At 36.9% G+C, this 18,990-nt stretch overlaps 1 protein-coding gene across 2 annotated transcripts in view; it reads left to right on the top strand.

Moving 5' to 3' along the window:
- RAVER2 (ribonucleoprotein, PTB binding 2) overlaps positions 1 to 18,990 on the top strand; it is a 117,021-nt gene that overhangs the window by 23,571 nt on the left and 74,460 nt on the right. For both annotated transcript variants that reach the window (XM_028489303.2, XM_028489302.2), the window contains exon 3: positions 17,599 to 18,068. In XM_028489303.2, coding sequence (XP_028345104.1) covers positions 17,599 to 18,068 — 470 coding nt within the window. The remainder of the gene's footprint in view (positions 1 to 17,598; positions 18,069 to 18,990) is intronic.

The following is an 18,990-nucleotide window of genomic DNA, read 5'->3' as shown; positions in this document are numbered from 1 at the left end:
CCAGGTAGCCACACCTCCCAGACTTCCCACAGTAGTCAGCCCACCACAACAGAAGGACCCATGCAGCCCACATAGGGGGCATCCCTAGAGCATATAGCTCTGGTGACCAGAAAAGAGTGTACTGCTGGCATGCATAGGACGTCTCCTACAAAAGGCCACTTCTTCAAGGCCAGGAAATGTAACCAACCTACCAGATATATAGAAAAAGAAACAACAAATTAGGCAAAGTGAGGTGACCAAAGAGCATGTTCCAAACGAAGGAACAGATAAAATTCCGGAAGAAGTGAAGTGGAGATAGGCAATCTACCTGAGAAATAGTCAAGGTAGTGATTGTAAAGATGATCAAAGAACTCAGGAGAAGAAAGGATAAACAGAGTGAGAAGTTAGATGTTTTTAACAAAGAGTTAGAAAATATAAAGAAGAACCAAACAGAGATGAAGAATACAATAACTGAAATGAAAAATACACGAGAAGGAATCAAAAATAGATTAAATGATACAGAGGAATGAATCAGTGAGCTGGAAGACAGAGTAGGAGAAAGTACTGAAGCTTAACAGAAAAAAGAATAAAAAGAAATAAGAACAGTTTAAAAGACCTCAGAGACAACATCACGCATACTAACATTCACATTTTAGGGGTCCCAGAAGGAGAAGAGAGAAAGGGGCAGAGAACATATTTGAAGACACAATAGCTGAAAAACTTCCCTAACCTGGGGAAGGAAACAAACATCCAGGTACAGGAAGCACAGACAGTCCCAAACAGGATCAACTCAAAGAAGACTACACCAAAACACTTTGTAATTAAAATGGCAAAAGTTAAAGAGAATATAAAAAGCAGCAAGAGAAAAGCAACAAGTTACATAGAAGGGAACACCCGTAAGGCTTTCAGCTGACTTTTCAGCAGAAACTCTGAAGGCAAGAAGGGAGTGGCATGATATATTTAAAGTGGTGAAAAGCCTACAACCAAGAATACTCAGTAAGGCTTTCATTCAGATTTGATGGAGAGATCGAAAGTTTTACACACAAGCAAAAGCTAAAAGAGCTCAGCACCACTGAATCAGTTTTACGAGAAATGTTAAAGGGACTTCTTTAATAAAGCAAAAAAGAAAAGGCACAACTAGAAACATGAAAATTGCAAAAGGAAAACCTCATTGGTAAAGGCAAATATACAGTAAAGATAGTAAATCAACCACATACAAAGCTAATAGGAAGGTTAAAAGACAAAAGTAGTAAAATCATTTATATCTGAAATGTGTAGTTAAGGGACACACAAAACCAAAAGATGTAAAATATGATGTCAATAACAGTAAGTGGGGGGGGGGGAGTAAAATGCAGGGTTTTAAAAATGCATTTGAAATTAAGAAAACAACAAATTAAAATAATAATATAGAGACAGATTTATACATAAAAACCTCATGGTAGCCACAAGCCGAAATTCTGTAATAGATACACACAAAAGAAAGAGAAAGAAACCTAAACATAACACTAAAGATAGTCATCAAGTCACAAGGGAAGAGAACAAAAGAAGAAAGGAACACAAAAGTAACTACAAAAACAATCCCCAAACGCCGATGCAGGGGACACGGGTTTGTGCCCCAGTCCGGGAAGATCCCACATGCCGCGGAGCGGCTAGGCCCGTGAGCCATGGCTGCCGAGCCTGCGCATCTGGAGCCTGTGCTCCGCAACGGGAGAGGCCACAACAGGGAGAGGCCCGTGTACCGCAAAAAAAAAAAAAAAGAACGTGTGAATGGATCCAAAAGCGAGAACTATACATATGCTGCCTACAAGAGACTCACTTCAGTTCGAAAGACACACACAGACTTAAAGTGAGGGGATGGAAAAAGGTATTCCATGTAAATGGAAATCAAAAAACAGCTGGAGTAGCAATACTTATATCAGACAAAGTAGACTTTAAGTCAAAGACTGTAACAAGAGACAAAGAAGGACATTACATAATGATCAAGAGATCAACCCAAGAAGAAAATACAACAGTAATAAAGCAAATATTAACAGACATAAAGGGAGAAATTGACAGTAACACAATAGTACTAGGGGACTTTAACCCCTCACTTACATCATTGGACAGATCATCCAGACAGAAAATCCATAAGGAAACACTGATCTTAAACAACACATTAGACAAAATGGACTTAATAGTTACATATATAGAACATTCCACCCCCAAACAGCAAAATACACATTCTTTTCAAATGCACATGGAACATGCTCCAGGGCAGATCACATGATAGGCCAAAAATAAGTCTCAGTAAATTTAAGAAAACTGAAATCATATCAGGCATCTTTTCCAACCACAACACTATGAGACTAGAAATCAACTGCAAGAAAAAAATTGAAAAAAACAAACACACATGTGGAGGCTAAACAAAATGCTGCTAAACAACCATTGTATCATTGAAATCAAAAAAGAAAATTAAAAACTCCTGAAGACAAATGAAAACACAATGATCCAAATCTATGGGATGCAGCAAAAGCAATTCTAAGGAAAGTTTACTGAGATGCGAGCCTACCTCAAGGAACAAGAAAACTCTTGAACAACCTAAGCTTACACCTAAATGAACTAGAAAAAGAAGAACAAACCAAACCTAGAGTTAGCACAAGCAGAGAAATCATAAAGATCAGAACAGAAATAAATGAAGTAGAGAGACTAGGAAAACAATAGAAATGATCAATGAAACTAAGAGCTGTTTCTTTGAAAAGGTAAACAAAATTGATAAACCTTTAGCCAGATTCATCAAGAAAAAAAGAGAGAGGGCCCAGATCAATAAAATCAGAAATGGCAAAGAAGTTACAACTAACACCACAGAAATAACAAAGGATCATAAGAGATTACTGTGAACAACTATATGCCAATAAAATGGACAACCTAGAAGAAATGGACAAATTCCTAGAAATGTCTCCCAAGTCTGAACCAGGAAGAAATAGAAAATATGAGCAGACCAATAACCAGAGCATTGAAATTGAGTCAGTAACAAAAAACTCCCAGCAAACAAAAGTCCAGCACCAGATGTGTTCACAGGTGAATTCTACTAAACATTTAGAGAAGAGTTAACACCTATCCTTCCCAAACTATTCTAAAAAATTGCACAGGAAGGAATACTTCTGAACTCATTCTACAAGGCCAGCATCACCCTGATAACAAAACCAAACACACCACAAAAAAAGAAAAGTACAGGACAATATCACTGATGAACATAGATGCAAAAATCCTCAACAAAATATCAGCAAACTGAAATCAACAATACATTGAAAGGATCATACACCATGATCAAGCAGGGCTTATCCCAGGGATGCAAGGATAGTTCAATATCTGCAAATCAATCAGTATGATAAACCATATTAACAAATTGAAGAATAAAAATCATGACCATCTCAATATATGCAGAAAAAGCTTTTGACAAAATTCAACATCGATTTATGATTAAAACTCTCAACAAAGTAGGGACAGAGGGAACAAACCTCAAAATAATAAAGGCCATATGATAAGCCCATAGCTAACATCATATTCGATGGTGAAAAGCTGAAAGCATTTCCTCTAAGAACAGGACCAAGACAAGGATGCCCACTCTCACCACTTTTATCCAAAATAGCACTGAATGTCCTAGCCACAGCAGTCATACAATAAAAAGAAATAAAAGAAATCCAAATTGGAAAGGGAGAAGTAAAACTTACTGTTTGCAGGTGACACACAGTACACACAGAAGATTCTAAAGATGCCACCAAAAATTCATCAATGAATTCAGTACAGTTGCATAATACAACATTAATATGCTGAAATATGTTGCATTTCTATACACTAACAATGAAGTATCAGAAATTAAGAAAACGGTCCATTTACCATAACATCAAAAAAACAAACAAAAAAAACAAACCTAGGAATAAATCTAAGGAAATTTATTCTGTACTCGGAAAACTCTAAGACACTGATGAAAGAAATTGAAGATGACACAAATAGATGGAAAGATAATACAGTGTTCATGAATTGGAAGAAGTAATATTGCTAAAATGACCATACTACCCAAGGCACTCTACATATCTAATGCCATCATATCAAAGTACCAATAGGATTAGTCACCAAAGTAGAACAAATAATTCTAAAATTTGTATGAAAACTCAAAAGACCCAAAATAGCCAAAGCAATGTTGAGAAAGAACAGATCTGGAGGTATCATGCTCCCTGACTTCAGACAATACTACAAAGCTACAGTAATCAAAACAGTATGGTACTGACACAAAAACAGACACATAGATCAGTGGAACAGAATAGAAAGCCCAGAAGTAAGCCCAGACATTTATGGTCAATTAATCCAAGACAAAGGAGGCAAGAGTATGCAATGGGGGAAAGACAGTCTGTTCAAGAAATGATGCTGAGAAAAATGGACAGCTCTTGTAAAAGAATGAAATTAGAACATTTTCTCATACCATACACAAAACTAAACTCAAAATGGATTAAACACCTAAATGTAAGACAGCAAACCATAAAATCCTAGAAGAAAACATAGAACACTTTTTGACATAAATTGTAGCAATATTTTTTTGGATATCCCTCCTAAAGCAAAGGAAACAAAAGCAAAAATAAACAAATGGGACCTAATTGAACTTAAAAGCTTTTGCAGAGAGGAGGAAACCACTGACAAAATGAAAAAACAGCCTACTGAATGGGAGAAAATATTTGCAAAGGATATGACTGGTAAGTGATTAATATTCAAAATATATGAACAGCTCATACAGCTCAATGTCAAAAAACCGAACAACCCAACTAAAATGGGCAGAAGACTTGAATAGACATTTTTACAAAGGAGACATACAGGTGGCCATCAGGCCCTGTGAAAAGATGCTCAACATCACTAATCATCAGAGAACTACAAATCAAACCCACAATGAAATATCACCTCACTCTTGTCAGTATGACTATTATCAAAAAGAGCACAAATAACAAATGTTGTCAAGAATGTGGAGAAAGGTACTCTTGGGCACTATTGATGAGAATGTAAATTGGTGCAGCAACTATGGAAAATAGTATGGAGGTTCCTCATAAAACTAAAAATAGAACTACCATATGATCAGCATCTCAACTTCCGAGTAAATATCTAAAGCAAGTGAAAACACTAATTCAAAAGGATACATGCACACCCCAATGTTCATAGCAGCTGTTTACAATAGCCAAGATATAGAAGCAACCTAAGTGTCCATCAACAGATGAATGGATAAAGAAGAAGTGGTACATATATACACTGGAATACCACTCAGCAATAAAAAAAGAATGAAATTTTGCCTTTTGCAACACATGGATAGACCTGCTTATAATCTATAAACATTTGAATCACTATGATGTACACCTGAAACTAATATAATATTGTAAATCAACTATACCTCAATAAACAATTAGGCAAAAAAATGAATTTTCATTGGTTTTTTAAAATATAAATAAATAATATAATATTACTACAGCTTTATGAATTTTTATAATGAATGTTATATGTTGTAACATTTTAATGAGTGTTTTTTGTATGTTAAGGATCCTTCAGTTTTAATAATATATTACTGGACTTAGTAAATTATGTGATTTGACCTTTAGTTATACAAATTGGGAAAATCGTTTAATTTTTCTGCACATTAGTGTTATATCTGTGAAATTAAAAGCCTAAACTAGATTATTTTCTTTGTGTACATTTGATATGTAAATGTTTAAAAACATCTCTTTGAGATGATAAAAAAATAAGAAAATGTATGGAGGATGATATAACCATTATATATATACTGACTCCCAAATTAGCAAATGTTTTATTGAAGTATTTTATGCTTTTAAAATGCTTTTTGTAAGGGGTGGATGAAATGGGTGAAGGAAGTCAAAAAGTACAAACTTCCAGTTATAAAATAAAGAAGTACTGGGGATGTAATATATAAGGATGGTGACTCTTTGTCACAGTTAATAATACTGTGTTGCATATTTGAAAGTTGCTGAGAGAGTAGATCTTGCAAGTTCTCATCCCAAGAAAAAAAGTTTTAGCTATGTATGGTGACAGATGTTAACTAGAATTACTGTGGTGACTATTTCACAATATATAAAAATATCAAATCATTATGGGAGACTTCCCCAGCAGTCCAGTGGTTAAGACTCTGTGCTTCCACTGAAGGGGGTGTGGGTTGAATCCCTGTTTGGAGAACTAAGATCCCACATGTCACGTGGCTTGGCCAACAACAAAAAAAATCATTATGTTGTAAACTTGAAACTAATATAATGTTATTTGTCAATTATACTTCAATTTGAAAAGTTTTTTTAAAGTATTTTTTTGTCTTTAAAAATATTATATAGATGCTAGAGCCCTAATGTAGTACTACTGAATAAATACCTCTGATAGTATGGTCAGGAATTCTGCATTTATTTTTTCTGACTTATAAAAAAATTGTAAAAAAGACATTATAGTTAAAGATGAAATCAAGTTCCTACCCCTCTCTGATTCCATTCCCTCCCTCCCTCTAATGATTAATTGTGGTAATCATTAGAGCTGTTCACAGATTCTTTTTCTTTTTCTTCTGGTCATGAGGTAAGATAGTGCTTCCTTGTGCCTCTTTGAAGTTACCAATGGACATGTGATTTGCTTTTCGATGAATGAAGTGCAGTGGAAATGGCATGTATCGCCTCCAGGTGGAAGATTTCAGAGCTAGCATGTGATTCACTGCTCACCCCTCCACTTGCTAAAGTGACTGAGGAAGGTTATAGAACCTCTTTAAACGTAGTCCCAGAGTGACTATAATGAGCAAAGCCTCCTTCCTTCCTTCCTTCCTTCCTTCCCTCCTTTCAGCATGGGATATGCAGCATGAAAAGCAACAAGAAAAAAAAAAAACCCTTTTGTTAAGCCATTGAAATTGTGAAGCTGTTTCTTGCCAAGGCATCCCATCTAACGCCTGAAATTTTACTATATGTAAAGTTAACAGTGTTGTACCTGGTGTTTTTTTTTTTTTTAAACACCGTACCTGGTGTTTTTAAAAACTAAATGTAAATGGTATTCTACTGTATTTTTCATTTAGCAACTTGCTTTTTTTTTTTTAACCTCTATTTTGTTTTTTGGATCTTTCCACAATGATACTTATAGCTCTAATTCATTGATTTAAACTACTACATATCATTCTGTCTTGTCAGTTTATTACCATTGATAAATCTATTCATTACTGATAGGCATTTAGGAAGCTTTAACTTTTCCAGCATTTTAAATAATGCAGCAATGAATATGCTTTTACTTGTCTTCTAATATACATTGCAACTGTTTCTCCACAAGTGAATTACTGGGTTTGTAGGTTATGTACAACTTCAATGTTATAAATATTGACAAAGACTTTACAGCTGGGAATGATGCTGTTCCTACCACTGAGGACGATAGACAGCATAATTGGTGGTTGATTAGAAGGAGTATTCAGCAGTGTTTTGTCTCAAGAGTGGAGAAAATTGACTCTAGACTAACGATGCTAAAAATTTAAAAGCAAGACCAGAAAGGATCAAGCTCGTTCCTGATAACCACAACCTAGAACAAAGCTCAAGGATATTTACATGAATACAAAAAAATCCAGTACCCAGAAAGGTAAAAATTTACAATGTCTGATATCCAATTAAAAATTACCAGATGAGGGCTTCCCTGGCGGCGCAGTGGTTGAGAGTCCGCCTGCCGAGGCAGGGGACGCGGGTTCATGCCCCGGTCTGGGAGGATCCCACGTGCCGCGGAGCGGCTGGGCCCGTGAGCCATGGCCGCTGAGCCTGCGCGTCCGGAGCCTGTGCTCTGCAACGGGAGAGGCCACAACAGTGAGAGGCCCGCGTACCGCAAAAAAAAATAAAAAATAAAAATAAATTACCAGATGTGGCAAAGAAGCAGGAAAATACAACCCGTAATGAGGAGAAAAACCAATCAATCAAAACTGACCTAGAATTGAGGCAGATGAATTAATGAAAATGGACATTAAAACAGTTTTTATAACTGTGTTTCATATGTACAAGAATTTATAGTAAAAATTGAACGTGTGAAATAGAGGATGGAAGATATTAAAATATACTTAACTCACACTTTTAGAGGTGAAAACTACAATGTCCAGGATGAAAAATGGGATGGGTGGATGGGAATAACTAGCAGAGTAGACATTGTAGAGGAACAGATTAGTGAATGTGAATACATGGAAACAACCAAAATGAAGCAGAGGAAAAAAAATACTATAAAACATGAACAGAGTATCAGTCAACTTTGGGCCAACTTCAAGAGTCCTAATGGTGGAGTAATGGAGTCTCTGTAAGAGAGAGCAAGTAGTACAGTAAAAATATTTGAAGAATTAATGGCTGAAATTTTTCCAAATTTGATGAAATCTCTAAACCCAGAGATCCCCAAAGTTTAACCAACCTCAAGCACAAAAATACGAAAAAAACTACAATAAGGTACATTTGTAATCAAATTGTTTGCAATTAGTAATAAAGAGAAAAATCTTAAAAACAGTGCCCCCCCAAAAAGGGCATATTATTTAGATGGAAAAAGATAACGATGATGCATGTTTATTGGAAACAATGCAAATGAGAAGACCATGGGGCAACACCTTTTCTTTCTTTGTTGAAAGAAAAAAAAGATCACCATAAAATTATTAAGACATTAATGAAAGGAATTGAAGACAAACGGAAGGTATTCCATGGTCATGGGTTTTAAGAATTAATATTGTTAAAATGTCCACACTACTGAAAGCAATCTACAGATTCAGTGCAATCCCATCAAACATTCCATTGGCATTTTTCACAGAAATAGAATAATCCTTAAATTTGTATGAAACCACAAAATACCCTGAATAACCCAAGCAGTCTTGAGAAAGAAGAACAAAACTGCGGGCATCACGCTCCCTGATTTCAGACTGTAATATAAAGCTATAGTAATCAGTATGGTATTGGCATGAAAACAGACACATAGATCAATGAAGAAGAATAGAGAGCCCAGAAATAAACCCCCACATATATGGTCAATTAATTTAGGACAAAGGAGCCAAGAATATACAATGGGAAAAGGATAGTTTCTTCAATAATGGTGTTGGGAAAACTGGACAGCCACAGGCAAAGGAATGAAATTGGACCACTATCTTACACCATATACAAAAATAAACCCAGAATGGATTAAAGACTTGAATGTAAGACCTGAAATCATAAAACTCCTAGAAGAAAGCATAGGCAGTAAGCTTCTTCATATCAGTCTTGGTGATGATTTTTTTGGATTTGACACTAAAGCAAAGGTGACAAAAGTAAAAATATACAGGTGGGACTACATCAAACTAAAAAGCTTCTGCACAGCAAAGAAAACCATTAAAATGAAAAGGCAACCTACTTAATAGGAGAAAATATTTGCAAATCATATATCTGATAAGGGGCTAATATCCATAATATATAAAGAACTCATACAACTCAATAGCAAAAGAACAAACAGTCTGATTAAAAAACTGGCAGAGGGGGCTTCCCTGGTGGTGCAGTGGATGAGAATCCGCCTGCCGATGCAGGGGACACGGGTTCGTGCCCCGGTCCGGGGAGATCCCGCATGCCGCGGAGCGGCTGGGCCCGTGAGCCATGGCTGCTGAGCCTGTGCGTCTGGAGCCTGTGCTCCGCAATGGGAGAGGCCACAACAGTGAGAGGCCCACGTACCCCCCCCACACACACACACCTGGCAGAGGCTCTGAATAGACATTTTTCCAGATTAGGCGTATAGATGGCCAACAGATACATGGAGAGGTGTTCAGTATCACTAATCATCAGGGAAATGCAAATCAAAACCACAATTATATATCACCTCACACCTGCTAGAATAGCTATTATCAAGACAACAAGAACTTAGTGCTGGATAGGATGTGGAGAAAAGGAAGCTCTCGTGCATTGTTAGTGGGAATGGAAATTGGTGCAACCACTGGAAAACAGTATGGAGATCCCTCAGAAAATTAAAAATGGAACTACCATTTGTCCAGCAATTCCACTTTGGGCTATTAACCTGAAGAAAACGAAAACAGTAACTCTAAAAGATATATGCACCCCCAAGCTTATTGCAGTATTATTTACCATAGTCAAGACATGGAAACAACCTAAGTGATTGCTGATGGATGAATGGATAAGGAAGATGTGGTGTATATAGGCAATGGAATATTATTTAGCCTTAAAAAAGAATGAAATCTTGCCATTTGTGACAAGATGAATGGGCCTTGAGAGCATTTTGCTAAGTGAAATAAGTCAGACAGAGAAAGACAAATACTGTAGGACCTCACTTATAGGTGAAATCTAAAAAAACCAAAAACCAAAAAACATGAGCTTATAGATACAGAGAACAATTGGTGGTTGCCAGAGGCTAGGGATAGGGGTTGGCGAAATGGGTGAAGGGAGTCATAAGGTATAAATTTCTGTATAAAATAATTAAGTCATGGGGATGTAATGTATAGCATGGTTACTATAGTTTGTTTGTTTGTTTGTTTGTTTGTTTGATTTGACCGTACCGGGTCTTAGTTGCAGCACAAGGGGTCTTCATTGCTGCATGCGGGATCTTTAGTTGCGGCATGCGGGCTCTTAGTTCCAGCATGCGGACTCTTAGTTGCGGCATGCATGCGGGGTCTAGTTCCCTGACCAGGGATCAAACCTGGTCCCCCTGTGTTGGGAACACAGTCTTATCCACTGGAGCACCAGGGAAGTTCCCAGCGTGGTTGCTATAGTTAATAATACTATAGTGCATATTTGAAAGTTGTGAAGAAAGTAGATCTTAAAAGTTCTTATCCACCCCCCCGCCCCACAAATTTTTGTAACTATATATGGTGATGGATGTTAACTAGAATTATGGCGGTGATTATTTCACAGTATATACAAATATTGGATTATTAATTGTACGCCTGAAACTAATATAATGTTGTGTGTCATTTATACCTCAAAAAATCCCACAGAATTATTTACCCACCAAAAATATCCTTTAAAAATGAGCGTGGGGCTTCCCTGGTGGCGCAGTGGTTGAGAGTCCGCCTGCCGATGCAGGCGACACGGGTTCGTGCCCCGGTCCGGGAGGATCCCACATGCCGCGGAGCGGCTGGGCCCGTGAGCCATGGCCGCTGAGCCTGCGCGTCCGGAGCCTGTGCTCCGCAACGGGCGAGGCCACAACAGTGAGAGGCCTGTGTACCGCAAAAAACAAAAAAAAGAAAAAAAAAAATCAGCGTGAAGAAAGATGTTTTTCAATTATATAAAAGCTGAAAGAATTCATCACCATCAGACCTGCATTATAAGAAGTATTTAAAGAAGTCCTTTAATAAAGCATGGAGAAAATGATGCTGGATGGGAATCTGGATCTACACACAAAAAAAGAAGAATACCAGATGTTGTCTTCATGTGTATAAAGACTGTTTTATTAATATTCAGATCTCTGAAAGATAATTGTTTAAAGTGAAAATAATAACACTATATTGTAGAGGTTATAACACATGTAGGAATAAAATGCATGGCAACAATGCAAAGGTTGGGAGGGGAGGAATGGAAGTACACTGTTGTAAAGTTTTTAGATTATACACAAAGAGACCAGTATCACTTCATGGTAACTGTTGAGTTAAAGATGTACACTACAAAGCCAAAATCACCCACTAGAATAATACAATGAAGAAACAAAGTAATTGTATTAAATGACATTGCCTTGGATTTCAGGAGCTATGGTAGTGTTTGAAGAAACAGATAATAATAAATAGATTAATAAAGGATGGCTACAGTTATAAACTGTGACCTTAAAACCAGAGCTCTCTGTTATAGATAAGAAGAAATAATTGTATTAAAATAGGATACATTAGGGAAAAAAGTTCTTGCATGCTTGCCATCAAATTTGTCCCAATAATAAATTAACTAGTGGAGCAAGCAATGGCAAACGGATAAATAAAATTGTGACTTGTGAAAGGATTGGGACCAATTGTCGAATATTAAAATTTTGGTAGGAAAATGAAAATAGAACTAATCTCCAAATCCCTTATAGCCTTTTCTCTGTAGAGTGACATCTTTCACTTCCACAGAGTCAATGTGAGAAAGTTGGACATTTTTTTTTTTTAGAGAATTTATGGCCTTGCAAAGAAATGGAAGAAGCTATAGAAGAGAATCAATGACCTCTTTTTCCTACTGCCTGGACTTTTAAATTTGCTTCATTATGTTATCTAAATTCTACCGTTAAATGTCTTATTTGGGTTGAGCAAATGCAGATACCTAAGGGAAGGAAAATAAGAAGTTGTCAAGTTTGGGCTTCCCTGGTGGCGTAGTGGTTGAGAGTCCGCCTTCCGATGCAGGGGACACGGGTTCGTGCCCCAGTCCGGGAAGATCCCACATGCCGCGGAGCGGCTGGGCCCGTGAGCTATGGCCGCTGAGCCTGCGCGTCCGGAGCCTGTGCTCCGCAACAGCGAGAGGTCCGCGTACCACAAAAAAAAAAAAAAAAAAAAAAAAAAGTTGTCAGTTTTAAAATGTACTAGTTAATCTGTGCATGTATACATTCATCCATTCAGTTGACACAGATCCTCTACTGTGTGCCTGACACTATGGTAGCTGATGGAGATATATTCAGTAGCAATTTAGGGAGCTCACAGTTGATAGGACAGCAGGCATCTAAACAAATAGATTATAATAAAGTGTGATGTGTGCAATAATCCACTCAATGTTCAAAATACAGAGGTATAATAAAACAAGGGTTAACTCTAACTGGAAGAGAACATCAGGGAATGCTTCCTGGAGATCCTGATGCATTAACCCCTGGGCTGGATTTGAAAGCCAACTAAAAGGTTTGAGTGGCTGAAGATATTGGGAGAGATCTCGTAGGCAGGGGAATTACATGTGTAACATATAGATGCTTGAAACAAGTTGCTGTCTAGGGAGCTACAAACAACTCTGTGGTTGGAGGATAAAGAAATGTGGGGGGGAAGGAAAGTATGGCAGTTAATGAGGCTGGCGTCAGATCAAAAGGGCCTGGTAGGCAACCCGGACAAACTTACATATTCTAATTCTTTGTTGGTGGGTTCGTTTGAAGTTTTTACACACTCAAATGTATCTTTCACACAGGCTTTATTTCTCTCCTCTTAACCCTTGTGTCTTTTACTTCTTGCATTTGTCCTACTGCACTGGCAAAGACCTTCATTCCATGTTAATAAAACTAGTGAGACAAGAACCTTCACCTTATTCCCTATCTCAAAGTAAATGGTTTTGGCTTTCACCGTTAATTTTGATGTAGGTTCCTTATAGACATTCTTTAATAGATAAAGGATGTTTCCTTCTTTTCCACTGATTGCCAAGAATTTTTATCCTGCCTGGACTTTGAATTTTATCAGATATCTTTTCTTGCATCTACTAAGATACTCTGTGATTTTTCTTTTCTGTGCTGGTAATGTGGCAACTTATACTGATTGCTGTTTTATTTATTCATTTATTTATTTTTACATCGTTGTTGGAGTGTGGTTGCTTTGCAGTGTTGTGTTGGATTCTGCTGTGTGACAGGGTGAATCAGCTGTGTGTGTGCACGTGTCCCCATATACCCTTGATTGCTATTTTAAAATAAAACTAATTTTGCATTCCTGAAATAGACCAAACTTGATAATGGTAAAAAAGAAAAAAAAAAAAAAGTGGCCTGGTAGGACATGAAAGCTGCGCTGAGGCTTGGCTTCATCGGTGATACCGAATGATTGCATTTGAGGCAGTAAACAGACACAATTAAACTTTTGTTTTTGAGGGATCGCTTTATTGTCGTTGTGGAAAAAGAAGAAAAGCTAGAAGAATGAAGAAAAGAGGATGGATTCAAGACCTATTTGGAGGGTAGAATTTGAGGATTCCTTTTATGTGGGAGTTAAAGGAGATAGGGTCTAGGGTAACTCCCAGGTTTCTGATTTGTGAGTTGTGATGCTAGCAACTGAAATAGAGAATAAAGGAAGCTGAACAATGTTGGGATTTTAGGGGAATGGCAGGGAGAGGATGAAGATTGTGAGTTATGTTTGGTCATGTGTGAATCAGTACGTGGATATATGTGGAACTGAGGACTAGAAACATAGATTTAAGAGTTAACAGGGTATAGGAGGCTTTCTATGACCCCCAGACTAGCCATTTTGCTCTGTTTAATTGCTTCTGTAGCCCTCATACTTCCTCTTTGATAACATTACACTTGTAACTCTCAAATTACACTTTACAAGTTACAGATTACAAATTACGAGTTACACTTGTAACTTGTCAAATCTCTATCATCCTCTATTGGATTGTGAGGTCCTTCTTGAAAGGGATCCTATTTGTTTTGTTCACCAACTCCTTTCCAGTGCCCAACACAGTACCTGGTACATGAGACTGAATAAATGGGCATGGACATGAGTGCCCAGGGGAAGAGGGCATAGAGAAGAGAGGTTGATGGCTCAGGGCTGCTGGGTACAGTCATATGGCTGTCACTGTGTGTGACTCTGCCAAGAAGCAACCTTAAGGATTACCACCTTACATACATGTATACAATGGTATAGTACTCAGCCATAAAAAGGAACGAAACTGGGTCATTTGTAGAGACGTGGATGGACATAGAGACTGTCATACAGAGTGAAGTAAGTCAGAAAGAGAAAAACAAGTATCGTATATTAACGCGTATATGTGGAATCTAGAAAAATGGTACAGATGAACCTGTTTGCAGGGCAGAAATAGAGACACAGATGTAGAGAACAAACGTGTGGACACCAAGGGGGGGAAATGGGAGGCGAAAGGTGGGATGAATTGGGAGATTGGGATTGACATGTATACACTAATATGTATAAAACAGATAACTAATAAGAACCTGCTGTATAGCACAGGGAACTCCACTTCGCTGTACAGTAGAAACTAACACAACATTGTAAAACAACTATACCCCAATAAAAAAAAAAAAAAAAAAAAGGATTACCACCTTACAGGTGTGAGTGGTGTGAGTGGAGAAAAATCTAGCAAAGGAAATGGAATAAAGAACGCTTGGACAGGTATGAAGAAAATCAGGAAGGACTTTATCAAGGAGGTTAAGGAAGGGAATGGTTAACAGATTCAAATACCCAGAGAATTCAAATCGAATGTGAACTGATGAGCTTATGAGCTGGTATAGGAACATAACCAGTATTTACAAATTGTTGTTGGCTTGTTTGCTGGTTTTAGCAAAATATCATTAAATGGTATTCTGTGTCAGCATAAGGGAAGAAAGGCATAAAATCAAAATAAGTCAAGTTCTTTAAAAGGGGTTATTGGAAACCAAGAGATATTCTCTCAATAAGTGCAGCAAAGCCATTTCCCCCCCCCTAGTGTTGGAAGAGTTAGCTATTTCTTTGTAAATAGTTTCCTTGTATGTGGAGATCATGTTAAATGAAAAATGTGTTTCTTTAAATGTTAACGTGTGGTGAGATGCTCAGTCTGAGAGCTGCGTGGGCACAAAGACCAGCTGAGGGAAGAGCAGATTGAGTGAAGTGACAGGGAGGATTGTCCACACTGTTTAAATTCTTCTTTCTCTCTTGCTTTGTACATATTTGCCATGTTGTTATCATTGAATTTGGGTAAGTTTGATGCTTATATGGAGCAACTCCACTGTGTGTTCCAGAGAGGGGGAGAAGAGTGTGTTTGTAGTTTGCCCTGTGTTGTTTCTTTTATTGGGGGTTTTAAATTTTTCTTATAATATTGCTCAAAAATCTTATCAGATACGCATGTCTGTGTGATAGTTCATTGATTTAGAACTTTATATTTGTATCATGTTTTAGATTTTACAAATTGTCATGTGTATTTGTTGCTTAATGTTGGAACAACTTCATTAGGTAGACGGGACAGATTTTTTAATTTTGGGGGGGTTTGTTTTACCAAAGATTCAAAGTTAAGCTACTTGTCAATATCATAATAATCCTGTGATCTTTTCATACCATATTGTTCATCCAAAAAGCATACCAAATTGTGTGTGTGTGTGTGTGTGTGTTGTTTCAATGTAATTAATTTTATTTTAAGGAAACATACACATGAATCGGAGAATTGTCTTCCTCTGGGCATTTTGGTGTCTTTTTGCTATGCCTTTGTGTTTTAGGTTCTTGTTATCAAATAGGGTCTTTTAGAACTCTCTGAGAAGAAATAAAAGTTCATAAAATTTTGCATCACGTGTTAACTGAGGAAAAATATCAAGTCTGTATGTAGTTTGAAACGATTACCCACCCCCCCGCCCAGAATATTGTGGTGTGTTAGAGTGGAGCTCCTAATATAATTTGTATACTTTTTGAGTTACTGGTCATGAAATTAGTTAAGTGAGGGTGTCGGCATTTAAAAATAATGAAATAGAATAGAAAATATCAGAGTGCATCGCACATGATAGGAGTGTTACCTCCTGATACTTTTGTTTTGGAAATGTATGTAGGTACTGAGGCACCTAGTGTTGGAAGAGTTAGCTATTTCTTTGTAAATAGTTTCCTTGTATGTGGAGATCATGTTAAATGAAAAATGTGTTTCTTTAAATGTTAACGTGTGGTGAGATGCTCAGTCTGAGAGCTGCGTGGGCACAAAGACCAGCTGAGGGAAGAGCAGATTGAGTGAAGTGACAGGGAGGATTGTCCACACTGTTTAAATTCTTCTTTCTCTCTTGCTTTGTACATATTTGCCATGTTGTTATCATTGAATTTGGGTAAGTTTGATGCTTATATGGAGCAACTCCACTGTGTGTTCCAGAGAGGGGGAGAAGAGTGTGTTTGTAGTTTGCCCTGTGTTGTTTCTTTTATTGGGGGTTTTAAATTTTTCTTATAATATTGCTCAAAAATCTTATCAGATACGCATGTCTGTGTGATAGTTCATTGATTTAGAACTTTATATTTGTATCATGTTTTAGATTTTACAAATTGTCATGTGTATTTGTTGCTTAATGTTGGAACAACTTCATTAGGTAGACGGGACAGATTTTTTAATTTTGGGGGGGTTTGTTTTACCAAAGATTCAAAGTTAAGCTACTTGTCAATATCATAATAATCCTGTGATCTTTTCATACCATATTGTTCATCCAAAAAGCATAAAATTGTGTGTGTGTGTGTGTGTGTGTTGTTTCAATGTAATTAATTTTATTTTAAGGAAACATACACATGAATCGGAGAATTGTCTTCCTCTGGGCATTTTGGTGTCTTTTTGCTATGCCTTTGTGTTTTAGGTTCTTGTTATCAAATAGGGTCTTTTAGAACTCTCTGAGAAGAAATAAAAGTTCATAAAATTTTGCATCACGTGTTAACTGAGGAAAAATATCAAGTCTGTATGTAGTTTGAAACGATTACCCACCCCCCCGCCCAGAATATTGTGGTGTGTTAGAGTGGAGCTCCTAATATAATTTGTATACTTTTTGAGTTACTGGTCATGAAATTAGTTAAGTGAGGGTGTCGGCATTTAAAAATAATGAAATAGAATAGAAAATATCAGAGTGCATCGCACATGATAGGAGTGTTACCTCCTGATACTTTTGTTTTGGAAATGTATGTAGGTACTGAGGCACAGGTCTAAAATGTATTTCCTTACTGTGGGTCATGGTCAGAAAAGCTTGAACACCCTGGCTCAGAAAACTCTCGTTCATTTTATCTTCTTCCAGCTTTTGTTACCTTACTGAATGGAGAACAAGCCCAGAATGCAATTCAGATGTTTCATCAATATTCATTTCGAGGAAAAGACTTACTAGTCCAGCTCCAGCCAACAGATGCTTTGCTATGTATTACCAACCTGCCCACTTCTTTTACGTTGGAAGAGTTTGAAGAACTTGTTCGTGCTTATGGAAATGTCGAGAGATGTTTTCTGGTCTACAGTGAAGTTACTGGCCATTCCAAAGGCTATGGATTTGTGGAATACATGAAAAAGGACTTTGCTGCAAAGGCTAGATTGGAGCTACTGGGTAAACAGTTGGGAGCATCAGCTGTCTTTGCACAGTGGATGGATGTTAATCTCTTGGCCACAGAGCTCATTCATTCTAAGTGCCTTTGTATAGATAAACTCCCTAGTGACTACAGGGATTCAGAGGAGCTGTTGCAGTTTTTTTCCAGTATCCATAAACCTGTGTTTTGCCAGGTATGTATTTTTAAGTCATCATTTGAAATATTTAAAAATATCTGTGTCTGTATCTGCATGCACTCACGTATTTATTATACCTACGTAAATATCACAATGGATAATCTCATTCTAATCGAGTCTGTAATGAACACTTTAATAGGATGGTAAATTTTATTTTATTTATTTATTTTTGTATTCTTTTTTGAATTTTTGAATTTTATTTATTTTTTTAAACAGCAGGTTCTTATTAGTTATCCATTTTATACATATTAGTGTATATATGTCAATCCCAATCTCCCAATTCATATGATGGTAAATTTTAAATCAGTCCCTTTTGTTGATGGGCCAAACTATATTGTCTTTATATAATTAAGTATGTCTTAGCAAACCCATCACTTAACACATCCACCTTCTCATTCCATCCACTCTTGAACCATTCATGCATTGATCCCTTTATCCACCCACATTTTGTTTATCACCTTCTCAGTGCCAGACACTATATTGCTAAATGTTAGAAATATAGAGAATAGAAAGATACTCTCTTAATACCGCAGAAGTTTGTGGAAGAGACTGACAAGTAAGCAAATAATTTTAAATCCTGTATGAAGACTGATACGATGGAAAATAGAAAAGTGTTATGAGGTGTAAAAAAGAATGCATTATTCTGTCTTAATGGGGTCATGGTAAGTGAGACATTTAGAGAAGATCCTGAAAACTGACAACTCCGGTAAGAATTTTCAAGCACTTTGAGTAAAATTAAATATATTCTACTAAAAAGGCAAAAATATATACTGTATACAACTGAGAGGTTATCTAGTCTAGCTTTCCATCTGGTAAAAAAAAAAAGTTACAATAATTGGGAGTGATCATTTAGCTTCTGTTAAAATATTTCAAAATAATGGAAAATTCACTAGATCACAAGTCAGGCCATTACATATTT

Source organism: Physeter macrocephalus, chromosome 4, assembly GCF_002837175.3.
Source record: "Physeter macrocephalus isolate SW-GA chromosome 4, ASM283717v5, whole genome shotgun sequence".
Taxonomy (NCBI): domain Eukaryota; kingdom Metazoa; phylum Chordata; class Mammalia; order Artiodactyla; family Physeteridae; genus Physeter; species Physeter macrocephalus.
Note: the sequence above shows the minus strand (reverse complement) of the source record. Positions and strands in the feature narration are given on the sequence as shown.